This window comes from Aotus nancymaae, unplaced genomic scaffold (assembly GCF_030222135.1).
Source record: "Aotus nancymaae isolate 86718 unplaced genomic scaffold, 86718_ANA_hifiasm-v0.15.2.pri h1tg000022l_1, whole genome shotgun sequence".
In the NCBI taxonomy this organism is placed as follows: Eukaryota; Metazoa; Chordata; class Mammalia; order Primates; family Aotidae; genus Aotus; species Aotus nancymaae.
In genome coordinates, this window is record NW_026988435.1 from 46,226,578 (window position 1) to 46,247,870 (window position 21,293).

A 21,293-nucleotide genomic window follows, 5' to 3' on the forward strand; every position below is an offset into this window, starting at 1 on the left:
CCGGAGCGGGGACTTGGGGTCTGCAAGGGTCTAGGGTGCCCCGGAGATGCCTGCTGCCCCAGGCCGCTGCGGGGGAGACTGGGTCCCGTCAGCCTCGTGTCCATCAGTTCCTGCGGCCCTGGAGAGGGGACGTGGATTGGACTTGGGCTCTGGGCATCGTAGGAGAGCGAGTGCGCGGTTCCCTCGGGGATCCGGGGTCACTCCTGCGCCTCGGCGCTGTTCCCACGGCCGCCCACACTCCCGTGGCCTCGCGCCGGCCCGTTCCCCCCGTGGCTCTCCGCGTTGTGAGAGCGTCAGGGGCGTGGCGCCCGGGCCCCCCAGTCTCCCCTGCACGCGGCGGGGCGCGGGGCTGGGGCGGAGCACGCGTGTTGAATGAATGAACGAACGAACGACGCTACAGAGCCCTCTCCAAGCGGAATGAAAGTGCAAACCCCGCGTTCCGGGCGGCGGCGCGGCGGGGGTCCGGTTTCACTTCCTCCCGGCCCGGGGCGGGGCCTGCGCGCCTGTCCCCGCCCCGGCCCGCCCCCGGCGCCGCGCGGAACTCGCGGGTTCGGAGCCGCCCGCTGAGGTCAGAAGGAGGCGGCCAGGGCGTCCGAGCAGAGCGTCTGCGCCGAGCGAGGCCGCTGCGCGCCGGAGCCGGAGCCGGAGCCGGAGCTGAGGACAGCGGGGCCGGGGCCCGAGCCGAGCGGAGCCCGAGCGAGCGGCCGAGCCCGCGCCCCTCCCGCCTCGCCCCGCGCCGCCGCGGCCAGGCCCGGCATGGAGGAGGAGTGCCGGGTGCTCTCCATCCAGAGCCACGTCGTCCGCGGCTACGTGGGCAACCGGGCGGCCACGTTCCCGCTGCAGGTACGCGCCGCCCGCGCTTACGTAACCCGACACGCGTGGCCCCCGAGCCCGTGACCTTGGCGGGGCCGCCGGGACGAGCCTCGGGTCCCCGAGGGAGGCTGGGGAGCTGCGGGCAGGGCTGGCGCGGGCGCCGGGGGCAGGCGCGGGATGAGCCGCCCGCTCTGCTGGGCTGGCCGGGGCGGGAGCGGAGGGCCGAGCGCTGTGGGCCCCGCGGGTGGGACGGGTCCGGCATCGGGGGCGCCGCGAGGAGGGAGCCCCGCGCACCGCCTGTGGCGCAGCCGCGCGTCCCTGCCCCGTCCCGCGGAGTGGGGTGGGGGAGGACGGCTCCCGGAGGCGAGGGATGGCGGCAGAGCCCGGGAGTCCCGGGGCGGTCACGGGAGCCGGGACCTTTCCCCGTGGAGCGCGTAGGCGGCCGTGGAGCTCGAGGGGTTCGCGCGCACACCTGCTGGGCCTCTGTGGGTCGGGAGGTCGAGAGGAAGGAGGAAGACGCCGAGTGAGGTCACGGAGCCCACGAGGGTGGACTCTGCTCTTGGCCTGACCACGCCAGGAGGTGGCCGAAGGGAAGAGGGCGGGGTGCCCCGCACCCTCGCATCCCTGCAGGTGTTTGCTCTGAGGGAGCAGTTCGGGACTGTGTGCATCGGCTTTAGGGAGCCCCCTTTTAAAACGCATTAGCCAGCGACTTCCTGGTTGCAGCTAAGTGGCCCTTCGAGGGGTAGGAAGGGCCTGCATGCGGAGGGACCAAGTTAGAACCAAGGTGACGGCACTTCCTGGCCTTGTCAGCAGAGGGCTGGGGGGGGCGGGGGCCTGCCGGGTGGTGGCGCTCCTGTGCTGCCCACCTGTGGCCTGGTCCTCGGGGAAAGGAGCAGGTATGCCTGGTCCCTGTGCGGGAGCCCACGGACACAACGAAGGGCCACCTGGTCATGGTCGGGCCTGCGGTGCACGCTGGCCTGGGAGGAAGACAGGACGGGGAGAGCAGCGCCTGAGTGGAATTTGAGGGCTGACCTAGGCGTGCCCCCAGGAGGACCGAGCTGAGCGCAGAAAGGCAGGGGTTCGAGTCTGAAGTGAAGTGGCAGGCTCGTTGGGAAGGGGGTGATGCTTCCCAGGTGGTCTCACTTGAGCCCCTCATTCCAGCCAGCTGCAGCGGACCCGGACCCTGCCGGGAGCAGCAGAGTGCACCTGTTAAGCACTGCTCTGGACCCCTCCTAGCTTGAGGAGGGTGGGAGAGGTCACCGCGGGCTGGTGGATTGCTTGGGCAGAGTCAGAGGCAGGATCCTGCTCGAGAAGAAAGGTGCAGGGTCCCCGAAGCAGGGGCAGCCAGGGAGGGTGGAGCCGGGGGCTCAGAGGACAGTGTCCGCTGTCTTGGCAGGAGTGTGCAGGTCGTGCGGTGTCTGTCCGGTTCCTCCTCCCATCCACCTCCTACTTCACTGGGCAAACTGTTTTCTTTGCTTCACCTGGGATCCCCCAGTAATGTCCCTCGTTCTCAAACTCCCAGTGACTCAAGGGAGGGGTGTCCTCTGGTTGCTCACCTCAGGCAGAGCCTTGTAAGGATGGCGCTGCCATTCTCACCTGGGGTCTCCCCAGTGCCCAGACCTCTGGGCTCCCATGCAGGCGTTTTGCTCCCATACCCCGAAGTCCCAGCACAGCTGGACAAGGAGAAGCAATGCACTGGGGAGGGGCTGAGATGGCTGCGACCAAGCCAGCCTGGACCAGCCCTAGTGGGCACAGGAGGGTCTGGCGGACAGAGCCTGGAAGTGGCCTTGGGGCTGGCGTTTGCTGCTTCCAGCCGCAGTTCCAAGGGGAAGCGTCCTCTAAAGTCTTGAGCTGCTCTTGCAAGAGTTTGTTCTTGATTTTGATCACCATGTGGCTTAGGACTCCAAAGCCTTGTTTCCAAGGCTGAATGTGGGGAAAGAAAACTTAGAAACTGGCAGAACAGAGCCTCTGGCTGAGGCCCAAAGATTTGCCTTAATGCTACTTGGAATGAGACTGGAGAATGCCTGAGGGGTGTGGCATGTAGCAGGGCGGCTGAAGAGGCTGTTTATGGGGGCTGGCCCAGGTGTCTGGGGGTCCCACCTCAAAGCAGGTGTCTCCTCACCTTGGAATTCTGGTTCCTGTGCCTGGTGTCACCTGCAAACTAGGTGCAATACTCGTTTGCAAGATAGCACCAGGGCCCACTGTGCCCTGCGTGCCAGGCTTGGGTACACCCATTGCCAGGGAGCTCCTGCTGATCCCCTGGGAGTGTGGCACAGATTCGTCCTGACTGGACCATCTGCATGTCTGGGCCTCAGAGCTGTTCTTCCCAGACACTTTCTGCCAGGTCCTCTCAGTGTCACTCTGCAGCCAGGAGGCAGCCGCCCTCCCTGCGCAGAGCAAAACCTTGAGCCTGTATTTGGCTTTTGTTTCTGGGTGTATGCCCAAGGTACATTTTAGTGGCGGGGAACTGAAGGAGGGGAGCATGTTGACATGACCAGTGCTGGCGGGAGGTGCAGGGTCAGGCAGCATGATTTGGGCTTGCAGATTGCACGTGGAGGGCAAGAGCAGGCTTGCGGTCTGGGGGTGCATGGAGGAGAGGAGCTGGGGGGCTGCCCAAGTCAAGCACAGACCAACCCAAGGACAGGCCTTGGGATGCGCCTTGGGGCTTGGATTCTAGGCAGGGGGAGAACAGGAAGGAGTGGAGGAAATGAGCTGCCGCTGTCTGTCCTCCCACACTGCTGGGACTGTTTGCTCCAGGTATAGGAAACCGCAGGTTCTGTCAGGGCTGGGAGGTTTGGTTCTTCGGAGCCCTGGTGTGTGTGTGGAAAGCCTTCCCGGCTCATCAGTTCAGCAGCTCGTGCGTTTCTGTAGGCCCCACTGCACCGTGGAGATCCTTCGGCCTCAGGGCAGCCTTCCATCCCCTTTTGCCCTATTGCTTCCGTAACCCTAAGGCACACAGCTGCAGGGTTACGTGGGAGTTTGCTGGGGTAAAAATACCATGCACAACTTTGGGGTTATATAGGAGTTGCCCGGACTGCTGAAACAAAGTACCACACACCAGGCGGCTCACAGTAGCAGAAATTCGCTCTCTCATAGTCTGGGGGCCAGAAGGCTGAGACCAGGGTGTGGGCAGGGCCGTGCTCCCTCCATACTAGGGTCCTTCCTGGCCTCTTCCGGCTCTCGGTGGCCCCTGGCTTCTGGGGCTCATGGCCAAGTCCCTCCAGTCTGTGCCTCTGTCCTCACATGGCCTCCGCTCTGTATGCGTTCTTAGAGGCACTCACGTGGGATTCAGGCCCACCCAATGATCTCATCTTGGAATCTTACATCAGCAAAGATCCTCCCCCCGCTTTTTTCTTTCTTCTTTTGAGACAGAGTCTTGCTCTGTCGCTCAGGCTGAAGTGCAGTGGTGCAATCTTGGCTCACTGCAACCTCCACCTCCTGGGTACAAGCAATTCTCCTGCCTCAGCCTCCTGAGTAGCTGGGGTTACAGGTGTGTGCCACCATGCCCAACTAATTTTTCTGTATTTGTTTTTAGTAGAGACAGGGTTTCACCATGTTGGCCCAGGCTGGTCTTGAACTCCAGACCTCAGGTAATCTGTCGGCCTCAGCCTTCCAAAGTGCTGGGACTGCAGGCATGAGCCACCGCGCCCAGCCCAAAGATCCTTTTTCCAAGTAGATTCACTTTCACAGGTTCCATTTAAACGTATCCTTCGAGGGTTCAACATTCAACCACTGTGGGGTAGAAGGAGCCTTCAGAGAAATTTGAAAGTGGCATAAATTGAGGGGTGAATTAAAGGCCCGGAAGTTGATGATGTCAAGCCATCCTTTTTGGAAGTGAGGGGAGCAGCATAGCCATGAGTCTGCAAGCTGGGCTTTGCAGAGATTGTCCTGAGCACGTCCAAGGCCAACGGCTGCCCTGCCGGGAGAGGTGAGCCCGTCCTGACACCGCCTGTGCGTCCCGTCCGGGTGGAGCGGTAGTGGGCTCCTGCTGTCTGGGTGATGTCCACGTCCTTCATCTGTCAGCTTCTGGAGCAGCCAAGGCCGGGCGCCAGGCACTCCGCCTCAGACACATGTGGCCTCCGTGTACCAGGGTCATGGTGCAGGTGTCCTCTCATATGACCACTCCAGCGGGAGGAGGTCATAGAAACCAGACATTAAATTAGTGAATACAGGCTTTGAGAATCTAACTGGGGAGCTTAACTCAAGACCCATTTAAATACCACATTGCAGAGACCAGAAGGCAAGACTCTGGGACCCCCTGCACCCCCCAGCAGAAGACGCTGTGAGGTGGGTGGCTCCGCTTGGGACCTGCGGAAATCAGCCTCTTCCCTCTCCCGGTCCATTGGTGCGGAGCAGGCCTGAGGGGCTTGGTGGAGGTTATGTTTCTCTGTCCAGGGGCCTCAGTGCCACGCCTGCTGGCAGGTGGACTGTGGCTTCAACACCACACAGGGAGAGGCAGGGGCCCCCTGGCCTGGAACCCTGGATGCCAGCACCTGCTCTGACTCCTACCTGCTGAGTGATGTCGGCACAAGTAGCTGGCAGAGGTCCAGGGTCTCAGCTGCTGACTGGGCCCCGCTGCTCCGGAGAGGAGCAGCAGCTGCAGAGCTTTGGGACTTCAGCACTTTAGCAGCACGTGGACGCGAGCGGCGAGTCACCTGGGGCTCCCAGAGATACACAACTGGGTTCCAAGGGGCTGGCTTGCAGGCCTTCAAGGCAGGGGCTGATTTCCAACCTCGAATTTTTAAGGATCCCTGAGCCCAGGTGCGGCAGCTCACACCTATAATCCCAACACTTTAGGAGGCCGAGGTGGGTGGATGCCTTGAGCCCAGGAGTTTGAGACCAGCCTGGGCAACATAGCAAGACCCCATCTCTACAAGAAGAAAAAAAGCTGGCTATGGTGACTCACATCTGTAGTCCCAGCTACTTGGGAAGCTGAAGTGGGAGGATCACCTGAGCCTGGGAGCTGAGGATGCAGTGAGCCGTGATTGTGCCAGTGCACCCCAGCCTGGGTGACAGAGTGAGACTCTGTCTCAAGAAAAAAAAGTAAAAAATAAACATGCATGGAAATACAATTTATTTTTAACCAGTAAGTCGATAGACAATACCAATGCACTAGGTAAACCCTGTCTCAAAAAAAAAAAAAAAACTCCCTCTCTGCAGGGCGGCCTTCTGCAGAGTGGTGGCGTCGCTGGAGGGTTCTCCTGGGGAAGTGGTTAAAACACCTGGTGTTTTGGAAACTCTTTACGTCTTTTTCTTAGAATTCCCAGGATAGAAGGAGACTTTTCTTTCTTCAGAACTGCACTGGTAAGATCCTGGAAGAACGTCACCCTGCCTTTTAAAAGACATCATTTTTGCCTTAACATTTTTCAAGGTGACATGGATTTGCAGACATTACAAAAAAGCCGGCGCTGGACCATGCCCTGTGGCTCACGCCTGTAATCCCAGCATGTTGGGAGGCTGAGGTGGGTGGATCCCCTGAGGTCAGGAGTTAGAGACCGGCCTGGCTAACCTGGTGAAACCCCATCTCTACTGAAAATTAGCCAGGCGTTGTGTCTCACTCCTATAGTCCCAGCTACTCAGGAGGCTGAGGCAGGAGAATTGCTTGAACCCAGGAGGTGGAGGTTGCAGTGAGCTGAGGTCACGCCACTGCACTCCAGCCTGGGCGACAGAGCAAAACTCACTCTCAAAAAAAAAAAAAAAGAAAGAAAGAAAAAGAGCCAGCGCTGGCAGGTGCGCCTCCTGCTTGCCTCGAGCGGCTCCGCTAACTTCCCCAGAGGTGATGCTGATACTGCAGTTGGCGACTGTTCCCGCATACTCTCACGCTGGGCAGCTGCCCTCCTCCCGTCTGGCTGCGATTCTCTTTCTCCCCGGCCTCTGCCAGTCCCTGGGTCTGAGCCAGAACATGCCCAGTCCTGGAAACAGGCGTGCTTCCTGGTGTTTCTTTCATCCCTCTCCAGGAAGGAACAAATTGTTTCGTTTCTTGCTTTTCTGACTGTCTTACTTTGGGACTGAGGTTCTGCTGCTCCTGTTTGGCTGTCGTGGAGAAATGCAAGACCTTATTGGTCCCATCTGCTTTGCTTTTCTTTTTGTTCCCCGCCCCCACCCATGGAGTCTCCCTCTGTTGCCCAGGCTGGAGTCAGTGGTGCGATCTTGGCTAACTGCAACCTCTGCCTCCTGCCTCGGCCTTCCAAGGAGCTGGGACTACAGGCAGGTGCACCACCATGCCCAGCTCATTTTTGTATTTTGGTAGGGATGGGATTTCACCATGTTGGCCAGGCTGGTCTCAAACTCCTGACCTCAGGGGATTCACCCGCCTCAGCCTCCCAAAGTGCTGCTACCGAGCCCAGCCTATTGGTCTCATTTTCTGATTTTTCCCTCCTGCCTCTAGCCCTAACCCACATCAGTGCATGTGTATGTGGGTATGCTTGTGTGTACAACGCTGTGTGTGTCTGTGGGTGTCCGTGTGTACATGATGTGTGTGCGTGTGTGTGTGTGTACATGGTGTGCATGTGGGATGCATGTGCGTATGGGGCATGTGTGCATGTGTGTATGCACATTTCTGGGCATGCATGTGTGTCCTGGGCAAGCGTGTGTGCACGTGTGTGTGTGGCGTGTTGCTCTGCAGGCCCCAGTGTTGGCTGGCCCCCTTCTTTCCTGTAAGTGACTTCCCTCTTCCTAGGAGGCTTGGTGTGACTGGTGTTTTCTGGAAGGAGAGGGCAGATCCACAGAGCGGTCAGCTTCGGGGACACCGGGGCTACTGATGGGCTTTGTGGCCTCTTGGCCTTGGTGTCTTCAGGTGCACACCCACACGGAGCTTTTGAAATGGAACCATGCGTGCCCAGTTCACAGAGTGGCGCCGAGGAATAGAACAGAGGGAACTTCTCAAGGGGAAAGGAAGAGAGGAGGCGTCAGAGACAGGCTGAGCCAAAAACTGCGATTGGCTGAGGAGGAGCGGGCAGCCACCCCGTGCCAGTCTATTTCCCTGCTCCGCATGGGGTCTCTGTTTTAAAGGGTTCTGCGGCCAAGACAAGCCTGCCAGCCCCTGTCCCTGTCCTTGGCCACTCCTCCGGCAGCTTTCCCCATTCCTGAAGCAGGTGGCTAGCCCTGCTCAGCCTCCTGTCCCGTCTCCTTCCCTGTGACAGTCACTGAGCCGCTGGAAATGTGGTCACCCTAGGACAGCTAAACGAGGAATCTGTGTGGTGCACGCAGGTGTGGCTGTCCCCTAGGGCCACTTGCTGTGTGTGGGAGCGAGTTCCAAGGGGTGGGAGGGAGTCAGCACTCGGTGGAGATGTGCTGGCCGGGGCACAGAGAACGGCGTCCAGGAGGGTGCAGCGGGCGTGAGGCCCTGGAGCTAAAGAAGGTGGCACTTTTGCTGCATGCTCTGGGGCTGGAGGGGGCCTGAGGTCATACCAGGGAGCCCATATTGGGCTAGGAATCCTGCTTTGGCAATCCCCGAACTTAGCCCCCAGCTGTCTGGCCATCTGTCTGGGCACTTCTCGGCCAGCCATGACCTCTGCCCTCGCTTGGCACTTTGCAGTGAGCCCAGCACCCGGCAGCCCCTGACCGGCCTGTGCACGGTCCCCCTATGGTGCCGGGAGCCTGGAAGTAGGGGACTGGGTGTTCGTGTGGTGTGCCATGAGCAGGGCTGGGGCCCGGGTGATGGGGCCGGGGCTGTGAAGGCTGAGGCAGGGGTGGTTCAGGGATGGGGGGACTCTGCTCAAGGGGGGCTCAGGGCCATTTCCAGCAGCAGTTCCCCTTGGAGATTGTAGGACGACGGACATGGTTGACCTGAACAGTAGGGCTGACCAGTGACAGACGGTGGGAGGGACATGGGTGCGCGGGCCCCAGGCTGATCAGGGTGACGCTCTCCCGTCCTCTTTCCCAATTCTGATTTCCTACTACGGTGGTCAAAGGTCTTGCAAAATCAGCTCTCGAGAGGGTTCTTCTGGGTGTCTGCCTTCTGCTTCTGCGCAGCACTCACCCTGTCTCTCCTGGAACTCCTGGAACAAGGGTGGCCAGGCCAGGGTGAAGGAGCTGCACTGGAATGTTCCAGAGCGTCCCCCACTCCTGCCGTTGTGAGTCACTCTGCCTCCCCGGAGGAGAAGGATCAGCTGAGCCGCCGTGCTCACGTAGTGTCTCGCTGTGCCTTGCTGTCTGCCTCGCTGTGAGCAGAGTGGGCGGATTGCACTAAGGCGTGCACGTGGGCCCTGGGAGGGAGCGGAGAGCAGCCACTCCCGCATGTGGCCAGGAGGAAGGATGCTCACATGGCTGGCGGAGGGAGGAGGACCGAGGGCTGCGCCTGGCAGAGGATGAGCTTGTGTTGTGGGCGGCAGGGAGAAAGGGTCGGGGATCTCCTCAGCCTGCGTTCTGCTGTGGCTGCTCCTGTGGTGGAACTGGATGACTGATGAGGTGGAAATCGCCTTCCCCTGCCCCAGTGACTGCCGCTGTGACCCCCACAGGAAGTTCCCATGAGGAAGTTGGAGCCCTTTCCAAGCCATCCCACTGGCCCAGACTCCGCTGGGATTATTTTGACCCCCCAGGGCAGAGTGTGGCCATCTGACTGGCTTTCTCTCTTGGCAGGAGATGGGGCGCATGCCTGCAGGTGGGGGAGCCCCAGTAGGTTGCACGGGTGAATAGTGCAAAGCCCATCAGCCCCGAGGCTCTTCCCGCCCTGGCTGCCCTGTCTTCATGGCACTTTTCCGCTTGGTGGTGGCCTTTTAGCCCACTGGTCCTTCCCAGGCAGCTGGAGCGGAGTCACTCCTTGCGGTAGAGGCTGAGCAGGAGCTTGTCTTTCAGACTTTTTGGCGGAGACACCCAGGCTTTCTGTGGCAGCAGTGGGTTTGCCAGTGCAGCCAGAGGCCAGGGGCTTTGGCCAGAGCCAGCAGGGATCCCCAACCCTGTAGAACCCTCCCAGGGGCTGGTGTGCTGTCGCAGAGGTCACGCAGGCACGGTTGCAGCAGGGTCTTGCAGGCTGAGAGGACGGTTTGAGTTGAGAGAGGGAAACTGGCAAGGCACAGGGGTTTCAGAGCTTCCGGGGGTTCGGAAGGTGCCCAGGCCTCTGCAGCCCAGTGAGGAATTCAAAGGGTGGTGGGTGACCCAGTAGCCAGGGGCATCACTGTAGGCACGGGACACTCCGGGGCTCTGAGCTGCATCCCGTGGGCAGCAGCAGACCCTCAAAGGCTGAGTTTAGAGGGGTATATCTGGAGGGGGTGGGGAGTTCACACTGAGGGGTGCTAGGAGCAGAATGGTAACACAGGCCAGGTGCGGTGGCTCAGGCTTTGTGATCCCAGCACTTTGGGAGGCTGAGGTGGGAGGAGCGCTTGAGCCCAGGAGTTCAAGACCAGCCGGGGTAATATAGTGAGACTCCATCTCTACAAAAAATAGAAAATTAGCCAGGCATGGTGGTGCACGCCTATAGTCCCAGCTTCGCAGGAGACTGAGGCAGGAGAATCACTGGAGCCCAGGAGGCGGAAGTTACAGCAAGCCCAGATTGTGCCACTGCACTCCAGCCTGGGCGACAGAGCGAGATCCCTGTCTCAAAACAATGCAAAAAACAGTAGCACAGTGGCCGATCAAACCATCCCAGGAAGGGGGTGAGTCTGGCTCATACCTGATTGACTGATTTGATTTGATTTTTTTTTTTTTTTTTTTTTTTTCAAACAGAGCCTCGCTCTGTCACCCAGGCTGGAGTGCAGTGGCGTGATCTCAGCTCACTGCAACCTCCGCCTCCCAGGTTCAAGCGATTCTTCTGCCTTAGCCTCCCGAGTAGCTGGGATTACAGACATACACAACCATGCCCGGCTAAGTTTTGTATTTTCAGTAGAGACGGGGTTTCTCCATGTTGGCAGGCTGGTCTCGAACTCCTGACCTCAGGGATCAGCCCGCCTCGGCCTCCCAAAGTGCTGGGATTACAGGTGTGAGCCACCGCGCCCGGCCTCGTACCTGATTTAACGTATGTGCTGCCGAGCTCTGTGGTGTGGATACTTCCACTGTGGCTGAATGGGAACTACCAACCTGAGCAGGAAGGAGGCGCAGCGGCCTCCGCCAGGTAGTGTTCCTTCCTGCAGACGCAAGAGACGCCAGCTCAGTAGACAACAGCTAGGGTGTAATGCCAGCGAACTCATTAGGAAGTGGTGAGGCTAGAATATTCATTATGGTTGCTTTTAATTAATTTATATAGGCTGGGTGTTGTGGCTCATACCTGCAGTCCCAGCACTTTGGGAGGCCAAGGGAGGAGGATTGATTGAGCCCAGGAGTTTAGGACCAGACTGGGCAACATGGTGAGACTCCGTCTCAACAAAAATATATATATATAAATTAGCCAGGTGGTGGCATGCACCTGTGGTCCTAGCTACTCAGGAGGCTGAAGAGGGAGGATCCCTTGATCTCAGGAGTTCAAGGCTTCAATGAGCTATGATTGTGCCACTGCACTCCAGCCTGGGTGATGGAGTGAGACCCTGTCTCAAAAAATAATAATATAATTTACATAATTATAAGTTTTGTGACACTTGTTTTTTTTAAGTAGAGATGGAATCTTGCTATGTTGCTCAGGCTGGTCTTGAACTCCTGGCCTGACGACCCTCCAGCCTTGGTCTCCCAAAGTGCAGGGATCACAGCTGTGAGTCACTGTGCCTGACCATACGACTCAGTTTTTTATAATGACTATATGTAAAACTGACCTACACTAGTGCATCCAGCAGTCACATGACCCAATTCATCTTCAACGCCAGCAGCAGTCATTGAGTCCTTTCACTTCGAATCTCTGATTTTCCCTTCTGCCCATCAGCCTGAGAAAAGTCTGCTTTTGAAGGGCTCATGTCATTCGATGGGACTGTCCTCCATGGGAGGATCCTCCTGGAAGACAGAGCTCATCACATTGACAGGTTCAGCCCACACTCAGGGGCTGCCCGAGGGTGGGGGGCCCCTGAAGGTCGTTCTTAGAATTCTGCCACCGCAGAACCCCACAGGCCATTGGAGGGATGGGGTTTACCGTAAAACAGTGTGATTCACATTCACAGACCAGCCGTGCTGTCCCGAAAGGGCCCAAGCTGATCCCACCAGTCAGCAGGGCTGCTCACAGGGCGCTGGCCTGTCCCTGTTTAAGGCGATCCCTGGAAGGCTGTGGAGGAGCCCAGCTGCCCGCTGTGTTGAACCTTGGGCCAAGAATCAATCTGTCCCTGGCTCCCTTGGGGGTGGGGAAAGATGACGTGTATCGGGCAGAGTCCAGTCCAGAAACAGAAACCAGAGCAATGATTGTAGAGGCAGTTGTTCAGCCAGGTATCGAGAAACAGAGGCAAAAAGGGAACACAGGTGTCATGGAGGAGACCCCTGCCAGCACCGGCTCCACGCAGCCGACCCTGGCGTAAGAGAGAAGAGCCGGGCTCTTTAGAACTTGGAGCTGGGAAGGCGGGTGTCTGCCAGCTGGTGGGTGCTGGGGGTCTGCGGGGTGTGTGATGAGTGATTCTGCGGTGGTGGGAAAGCCACAAAGTGGATTCTGCTGCTGCTATGGGAAGGGACGGTCACTGCCCCTGTCCCTGTGGGGAGAAGAGCCCCGGGGGGAGGAAGAGGCAGCAGGCAGAAGCCCGTTCTCTTCGCAGGCTTCAGTTTCACGCTCTGGTCCCTCCTGGCCTTGCGTGGGAGGGAGCCACTGCCGTACAGAGATGTGAGTTCCAGAGGCACGGTCTGGCACGGAGTGTCGGGTTCCAGCTGAAGGACAATCGTAACAGCAGGATGCCTTTCTCTGGGGTCCCAGGCTCCCGTCCTGGACCTCCGCACCCCGCCCCCCGCGCATCCTCGTCTTCTGAGTGTGGCTTTGTCTTGCACATGCAGTTGGATGGGTAGACTCTGGAAGCATCCAGACGGGCTTGTGATGCTGATGAATAAGCTGATTTTGGTGGGGTGTATGAAATGGAGATGCTAGCCCAGGGGCTCAGCTCACTCCTGCTCTCATTTAAAAGCAGAAAATAGTGACTTCATTCTCGGATACGTTTGCCAGCCCCAAAGGATTAATTACAGGCCCAGAAGCAGTGGAGCAGAATATTTTGGCAGGATTTTTAGGATTTGTGTCATCGTGGCTTAATATGTGTTTCTTCAGAGCCGTTTAGAATTTTAAAGGATTTGAAATACTGCAAGCTCTCTGTGTATAGAGGCTGTGGAATCAGGCTGGTACATGTGCAAAGTGCCGGTTTTATTTTTTATTTTTATGTTTTTTTGAGACAGGGTCTCACTCTGTTGTGCAGGCTAGAGTGCAGTGGTGCGGTCACAACTCACTGCAGCCTCCACCTCCCAGGCTCATTGATCCTCCCACCTCAGCCTCCCGAGTAGCTGGGACTTCGGGCGTGTGCCAGCACACCCCGCTGATTTCTGTATCGTTTGTAGAGACAGGGTTTTGCCATGTTGCCCAGGCTGGTCTTGAACTCCTGGCCTCAAGCTGTCCTTCCCACTTCAGCCTCCTAAAGTGCTGGAATTACAGGCATGAGCCACTGTGCCTGGCCGCAAAGTGCTAATTTTAACTTTTTAGATTAATAAAACTGCTAACATGTATTTCATTTGTTTAGTGGTAATACCCGCTTCAAAGAAAGACCTTGGTAAATACAAATCCTAAGCAGATAGCTCAACTAATTATCACAAAGCGAATCCCACCCAGTGGAGAAACAAATTTGAGAAGCCCAGAAGCCCCTCCCATCACCTGCCACCCCCTGCCCTGGAAACAGCCGCTTTCCTGGTGCTGATACCAGAGCTGGCGCTACCTGGATTTGAACGTGAAGGTGGAACTCAAGGATGGTTGACTGTTCAGATGAAACAGGGAGAGAGGGTTTGGGGCGTTGCTGGTGCACGGGAGAGGGCAGGGATGGCCCCTGGAGATACAGGAAGGAGGCCACCGCTCCGTCTGTCTCGAACCCTCACCCTCTCCCTCCCTCTCTGTCCTCACACACTCACTCCCTGTCTCAGGCTTTTGAGCATCTTGTCCCGGGAAGAGGGGTCAGCTGTGCAGCCCACAGGGCGCTTGGCCCGGCTTCCTCCAAGGGGGTGGGGTAGACGCCGCATTTTCACAGCAGAGACAGCCTCCCAGCCTCTGTGCTCCGAGGTGTGTGGACAGAAGGGCATTGCCTTTGTTTTATTGTTTAGTTTATTAGTCTTATTAAGCACTTTCATTGGATGGGATTTCTGGAATGATCCATGATGTGCTTCTCCATGGAGGTCCTGCAGGCTGGGCAGTGGCCTCCCAGGCTGGTTGCTCCCCATCGAGAGAAGCTCCGCTCCAGACATTCGAGGCCCTGCACACGCAGATGTCACGTGTGACTCGCGGAGAGCCTCCTGCTCCGATGCGTCGGCCTTCCAGCCTGCATTCAGGGGCCTGTACCTGCTGGGGCTCATTCACTCCCCTCATCCAAGTCGGCGCCTGCTGGGGTTCACGGGACCTTCCTGTTCCTTCTCTGTCTTGCAGGTTTTGGGATTTGAGATCGACGCAGTGAACTCCGTCCAGTTTTCAAACCACACAGGTAAGGCGTTGGCTCCAACAGCTGACGCAGAGCAGAGTGGGGATGAGGGACGGGACTTCCATGTGGACGGGAACTGGGGTCCCTGGTGTCGGTCGGCAGAGCCTGCACAGCACATCAGGGCATAGACCTGGGTGGCCTCACCTCTGAGCAGGGCTGTGTTGACTCAGCTTCACTGCCTTGGGGCGTGTGACCCAGTGCAGGTGACAGAACCTCTCGGTGCCTCGGTTTCCCCTCTGTAAAACGGGAGAGTGATCCTAACTCCGGCCTTGGGTTGCCAGAGTTGATTAGGTCAATTGCTTGAAGCGCTTGGACCGAGGCCTGGCTCAGAGCGCAGCCGTGCGACTCCTGCTGCCGGCCGGCCTGCCTGCCTGCAAGGTGCTGTTCCTGCCTCCTGGCACTGAGGAGGGTCCCCCGCAGGCTGGTCATGCAGGTTTTCTCTGTTAACGGCAGTGCTGCAGGAGCCCGTGTGTACATCTGTCTCCGTGCATGGGGATGCTGAGGACTTTGCTGGCTCAGGGGACTGAGGGTGGCCGGCCTCAGAAGCCCCTCACAACGTCCCAGGCCGTGCTTCCCACACCCCAGCCCCACAGCCTGGAGGTGGAGGCGCTTGGAGTCCTCCCTCCTCTCTGTGGTCCCTGGACTGCTTCGTTGGCAGGAGAACAAAGCCACTTGGTTCTTTGAAACACCCCACGTTGCTTCCTTCCCCTGAAATTTCTCTGAACCCAGACGGAACCTTGGGAGCACAGAACGTCCCAGAAACAGCATCGACAGGATGTGGGGGGGCCTGGCCCCCACCCTCGGGAGCAGGAAGGAATGCCGTGGTTTCTCTTGGGGCGGGCATGACACGTGCTGAGTGAGAGGACAGAGCTGCTCGGCCGGCGCAGATGGACAGGCTTCGGCTCTGGCGAAACCCTCTCCTGCCTTTGCTTGCTGGGCACACTGGGGCTGCGAAATACAGAGATTGTCCCAAAGACTCGGGCCTCCGGGAGCCTCCCCGGGCCCACATGTTCGTCCTGGCTGCTCGCCACCCTCCCATAGGATTGAGTTTTCAGTGGGTGAGCTGGCTGGCTTGGACAGTAAAGCAGGGTGTTGAGTGTGTTTCTGGGGACGGTGTTGTCCTCCGTCAGCGTTGCGTCAACACCCGCATAGACCCGGCTGCCCTGCTGTGGATTCCAGGATGTGGGAAGGGCCCTGGGCTTTGGTGATGCCTTCCGGGCATGCTGGAAGCTTCTCAGTGGGTGATGGGCTGGCTGACCTGAGGACTCCGAGACAGAAAGGGATCTCTGGCCTGCCCTCAGAGTGCTGGGATGACGACAGGACCCCAGGCGCTTGGGAGCCTCTGCAGGTGCGGTGCCAGACAACCAGCTTGGGGGCTTCCTTTCCCGTGGGGCCCAGCCTCTGTTTCCTGGGAGGCCCCACTCCAGCCTCCTCCAGATGCCGTGGGGGGCCTGCTGGTTCATGACCCCTTAGCCGGCTCCCAGCACCCTGTGCCCACACTCTCGGGGTCAGCTGTCTGTGCGGCCTGATCAGGAGGCCCCGGGTAGCTTCCCTAAGGCCGCCTCCGTGGCTCAGGGGCAGCTCCCTAGGGCAGTGCCGGCAGGCATCAGTCTCCCCTGTACCGGCGCCTTCTGCCTGCTCCCTTTGCCGCCCCGCCCACACTGTGCTGCCGGGGAGTGAGACTGGTACTCTGGGTGCCACGGGAGCTGGTGGTCAGGACGGGGGACTCGGCCGCCTCCATGCAGCCCCTCGGCCCCTCCCGGCTCCCGCGCCGCCCACTGCGAGACCCTCGCGGAGCTGGAGGCGCTTTCTGTTTTTCCTTTCTCCCACCCCACCCACTGGCCGGAGGTGCTCGTTTTTCACCAGCGTCACCTCCAGGAAGCATTTCACTGGGCCTGATTATGCACAAGGAGAGACTTCCGCACACGCCACGTGCCTCACGCGTTGTGGGGGCCGTTCTGCTCCGGGCACCCTTGCTCCAGGGCTGCACTGCCCAGGCCATCTGAGGGTCCCGTTGCCCTGTCCTCCTGCTGCGTGGCCCTTCGTGTATGCCCAGGACGAAGCTCATGCCCTGCGTGACCGGCCACGTGAGCTCAGCCACAAGCAGCCCTGCGGACGCCGCGTTGTTCCCACTTTCTGGCTGTTGGGGGTCATGCCGCTGTGAACGTTTGTCTAGACAGTTTTTGGGGGGATGTGTTTTCAGTTCTCCAGGGCACACCTAGGTGTTGGAGGTGCGGTCACACAGGCTGCACCTCATTTGGCAGGGAACTGGGATGACGCTGCCAGGGAGCTCATTAGCAGCTCTGCCAAGGGTTTTCTTTTTTCTTTTTCGTGTGTGTGTGTGTGTTTGTGTGTCTGTCTCAAAGTCTCTGTCATCCAAGCAGGAGTGCAGTCGTGTGATCATGGCTCACTGCAGCCTTGACATCCCAAGCTCAAGAGATCCTCCCTCCTCAGCCTCTTAAGGGACTGGGTCTATAGGTGTGCACCACTACACTCGGCTAATTTTCCTATTTTTCACAGAGATGGAGTCGTTGTGTTGCCCAGGTTGGTCTCGAACTCCTTGGGCTCAAGCGATCCTGCCCCCTCAGCCTCCCACAGTGCGGTGTTCACAGGCGTGAGACTCCACGCCCCAGTCTTTTCCTTTTTTAGAGACGACGTCTCTCTGTCGCCCAGGCTGGCCTGCAGTGGTGCAGTCAGCTCACCACAGCCTTGACCTCCTGGGCTGAAGCGATCCTCCTGCCTCCTCCGCCTCCCGAGTGGCTGGGACTGCAGGTGTGCACCACCATGCCCACCGTGGGCCCGAGGTTGTTACTGGGTGGTCATGTGGGCAGCTTCTGCCTGGGATGGCCACAACGCCAGACTGCCAGTGGACACGGGTGTTCCACATAAGCCACATTGCTGGTTCCCTGATACCTGTTGGGGGCGGGGGAAAGCTGAGCCCCCAGCTGCCTGCAGAGCCCACCTGGTGCAGGCCTCGCCGCCTTGGGGCTGCTGCTCACGCTCCTGCACCCTCCCCTGGCTAAGCCCCCATTCCTTGAGGCCACCATTCATTTTTCCACACTCTGAGCTGTGCCCCCCAAACCCAGGACAGCCGGGCTTGGCAGCCTCCACCTTGCAGCCAGCATTCCCAGTGGCCCCTTCTAGAGGATTTCCTGGAGCTTCCTGTCTGAGCTTCCTGGCCTGAGGGCGTCAGGAAGGAGCTTGTGAGCTGGAGGTCAGCAGGTGGACGGGTCATACATCCTGGCTTTTGGAACGTGGAGCCAGAGAGGGTGGGACAGGTGACCTGCTGCTGGACTTGGTGGTCCTTGCTGCAGGGAAGGGGAGGCTGCTGTGAACACAGGAGCTGCAGGGCTGGAGAGGGCCGGGACCGGGTGCCTGCCGACGGGCACCAGTGAGGGGCCGGGACCGGGCACCTGCCGACGGGCACCAGCGAGGGGCCGGCCCAGACTCCCTGGCCGGCTAGGGTCGGACAGGCGCGCCAGGCCCCTTGGACTTCCCGAGGAGCTGCTTGTTTGGCCTCTGTTTTTTCATCTGTAAGTGGAATGAGTTGGACAGGGGAGCCAAGTGCCCTCCCCTGTTCGAGAAGGTTCTTGTGGGCTCTGGGCCAGTACCATGTCCTGCAGTGGGCAGGGGGCACCCAGAAATGTGAGACCATGTCCCCTTGTTCCGATAGGAAGCTGGGCCTCAGAGGGACCTGGGGCCTGCGTCTGAGACCTGGCAAGGGCTAGACATCTCCCCATCCTCATGGCTGTTATGGCTGAATTGCGTCCCCCCAAATTCTCATGTTGCAGCCTTACCCCCAGCACCTCAGAGTGGACTGGATTTGGAGAGGCTGTCGGGGTGGGCCTTGATTCAATCCAACCGGCATACTTGTAAGCAGAGATGACACAGATACACACAGGGACAGCCCCATGAGGACACAGGGAGGCGATGCCATCTGAAGCCCAGGGGAGAGGCCTCAAGGACCAGCCCTGGCGACGCCTTGACCTTGGACCCCAGTGCCCAGGACAGTAGGAGAATCAGTGTCTGTCATTGGAACCTCCTGGCCGCGGTCCTTCCCGATGGAACCCTGTATTAGTCCATTCTCACACTGCTAATAAAGTCATATCCGAGACGCGGTCCTTTACAAAGGAAAAAGGTAGACTTGACTCACAGTTCAGCGGGGCCGGGGAGGCCTCAGCAAACTTCTCATGGCCAAGGGGAAGCAAACACGTCCTTCTTCACATGGCGGCGGTAAGAAGTGCAGAGTGAGGGGCGCAGGGCTCTGAAAGCCCCTTAAAAAACCGTCAGCTCTTGTGAGAACTCACTCACCATCACAAGAACAGGACGGGGGAAACCGCCCCGTGATTGAATGACCTCCCACCAGGTCCCTCCCACGACATGTGAGCTACAATTCAAGATGCTCTTTGGGTGGGGACACAGCCGGGCCATATCAGCTCCCCAGGAAAGCAGCACGTGTGCAGCCATGTTGAGCCCCACCCTGCTTAGGAAGATGCTCAGAATCCCAGAGCAGAAAGGACTGGGAGGGACCATTGCTTGCCTCCCTCCTCCTGCCCCTCCTCAGCCCCCCATTCACCCCAAACCCCTGCCCCCGCCTGGCAGAAGCCTCCCCAGGACACACCCCACACCAGAGGGGCAGGCTGCCATGTGAGGCACTGACCTCACCCGTGGTGGGTACGCCTGACCCTCCTGACCCCCAGTGACTGTTAACCCGGGGTCCATCAGGGGCTTGGTCTCTGGCAGACCTACCCCTCAGTGCATACACGCTGGTGTCCCGCGCAGAGTACAGGGCAGGTGTCCCCAGCTGCACATCCCAGAGGCCACACTGTGCCTGGAGCATGGCTGCTGCTTTTTTTTTTTTTGCAATGGAGTCTCACTCTGTCACCCAGGCTGGAGTACAGTGGCACCATCTCGGCTCACTGCAACATCCACCTCTCGGCTTCAAGCAATTCTCCTGCCTCAGCCTCCCAAGTAGCTGGAATCATAGGCGTGTGCCACCATGCCTGGCTAATTTTTGTGTTTTTAGTAGAGACGGCGTTTCACCATGTTGGTCAGGCTGGTCTTGAACTCTGGACCTTGTGATTTGCTGGCCTCGGCCTCCCAAAGTGCTGGGATTACAGGCATGAGCCACCACGCCCAGCCACAGAGCGTTGCTTCTGACTGCAGGCTCAGGACATTCATGCCACACGTGCTCCTGTGCAACAGCTCCTGGGGAGAGCCAAAGACGTCCCTTCCAGTGGGAGCCAGCAACTGGTATGCAGGAGGGCCCTCGGGGGCAGGAGCTGTGGAGCCCTCCTCTGATGTGGGAATTCAAGGGATCTTGGCCACGGCATGGCGTGTGGGCTCGGAGCCGGCCGTGACCTACCCGTGCATGACACTTGGACTTTGCTATTCTAGGAACCCACGCATCAGTTTTCCTTATCTGCTGAAAAAGACTTGCGTAGAGGGATTACTCACGTGGGAGGAGCTCAGGAGTCCCTCGGTGTCAGCCGTTTCTCATGGGCAAATGTGGGGTATCCATGGTGGGCCCCTCCCTGTGTGGGTGGCTGAGTGGTGCTTTGAGCTGGAGCTGTGGCCAGATCCCACGATGCAGGAAGGGCTCCCAGGAGGCTGGCGGTCCTGCCTGCAGGAAGCAACGCGTCGTCCTCTTGCGCTGATGCGCCTGTCCACTGGGGCAGTCACTTCACCCTGGGTACCTGCGGGGCCGAGGGCAGGCTGCACACCTGGGCTGAGGCCTCCTTGTCATTCATGTTTGTCTCTTGCTCAGGAGCTGATCTACAACTGGCTCTAATTGCAGCTTAATAAGCCTGTGGGGGAGGAATGGGGAGGTGGGGACATGACAAGCCTTACCTGCCAGGGTGTCCTGGTGGTGGTGGCCGAGCACACCGGCCTGAATAGCTGGGAGCTCATGCAGGAGACGCTGGGAAACAAGAGGCTGTGAAGTTGCAGGGAGGGAGGGGCCGGGGCACTCCGGACAGTGATGCAGGAGTGACACAGCTGTGGGCTGCTGTGTCCCTCCCCACGCCCCACCTGTACCTGGGAAGCGGCACCCACAGGTGTCAGGGGTCTGGGGAGCTGAGCGCCCACAGGAACTGGCAGTGGGAGGGTGGGGGCCACTGAGGTCATAGCAACGATCCCTGAGAGTGTAGGGGCAGAGGGCTTGCAGGGGGCTGGAGGCGTCCCATGTGGACAGCTGTCAGGACCTGCCAAGCACTGTGCCTGTTGATCTTCAGGCCTTGTGCCAGTCCCTGGGGAGAAGCCATCCACCAGGGGCCTCAGGGAGAGTGGGCGGGTGTCGAGGGAAGCCGGAGGCCCCATGCCTGGCCCCCTTGTGTCTGAGTCCCTGTGGTTTCTCTGCCGCTAGGCTATGCCCACTGGAAGGGCCAAGTGCTGAATTCAGATGAGCTCCAGGAGTTGTACGAGGGCCTGAAGCTGAACAACGTGAATAAATATGACTACGTGCTCACAGGTGGGTGCCGGCGCGAGCTGCCGCAGGGGCCTGCGGACCCCACTCCAGCCAGGGTGGGCTCAGGGAGGCCCAGAGCACCCCTACCCTGGCCCATCTCCCATCCCTGCTCCTTCAAGGAGGGCCTTGGCGTGAGCATGACCTATACATGTTCAAAGGTCATATATAAGGGTGGGCACGGGGATCGAACCTGTAATCCCAGCACTTTGGGAGGCCTAGGAGGGAGGCTTGCTTGAGGGCAGGAGTTGGTCCTGACCACGTTGTGCCTGCCTGGACAATGACTGCCCTGGCAATGCCAAGTCGCCCCTCCTCCTGTGGCCACACTGGGGTTCCGGTGCCCAGGGGAGGGTGCAGGCGGGATGTTGGGAGCACTGCCCGGGGAAGGGCAGGGGGGTGGGACACTCAGGTAGGTGACGGGCTGTTACCTAGTACACTGGCATCCTTTGTCAACTTTCTGGTTAAAAACAAATTGTATTTCAGGACAGGCGTGGTGGCTCACGCCTGTAATCCCAACA

At 59.2% G+C, this 21,293-nt stretch overlaps 1 protein-coding gene across 1 annotated transcript in view; it reads left to right on the forward strand.

Moving 5' to 3' along the window:
- The first annotated feature begins 756 nt into the window (after positions 1 to 756).
- The window catches only part of PDXK (pyridoxal kinase), a 39,616-nt gene continuing 19,079 nt past the window's right edge, over positions 757 to 21,293 (forward strand). The window contains exons 1-3 of the mRNA XM_021669434.2: positions 757 to 843; positions 14,261 to 14,315; positions 20,677 to 20,781. Of these exons, the coding sequence (XP_021525109.1) occupies positions 757 to 843; positions 14,261 to 14,315; positions 20,677 to 20,781 (247 nt within the window). The remainder of the gene's footprint in view (positions 844 to 14,260; positions 14,316 to 20,676; positions 20,782 to 21,293) is intronic.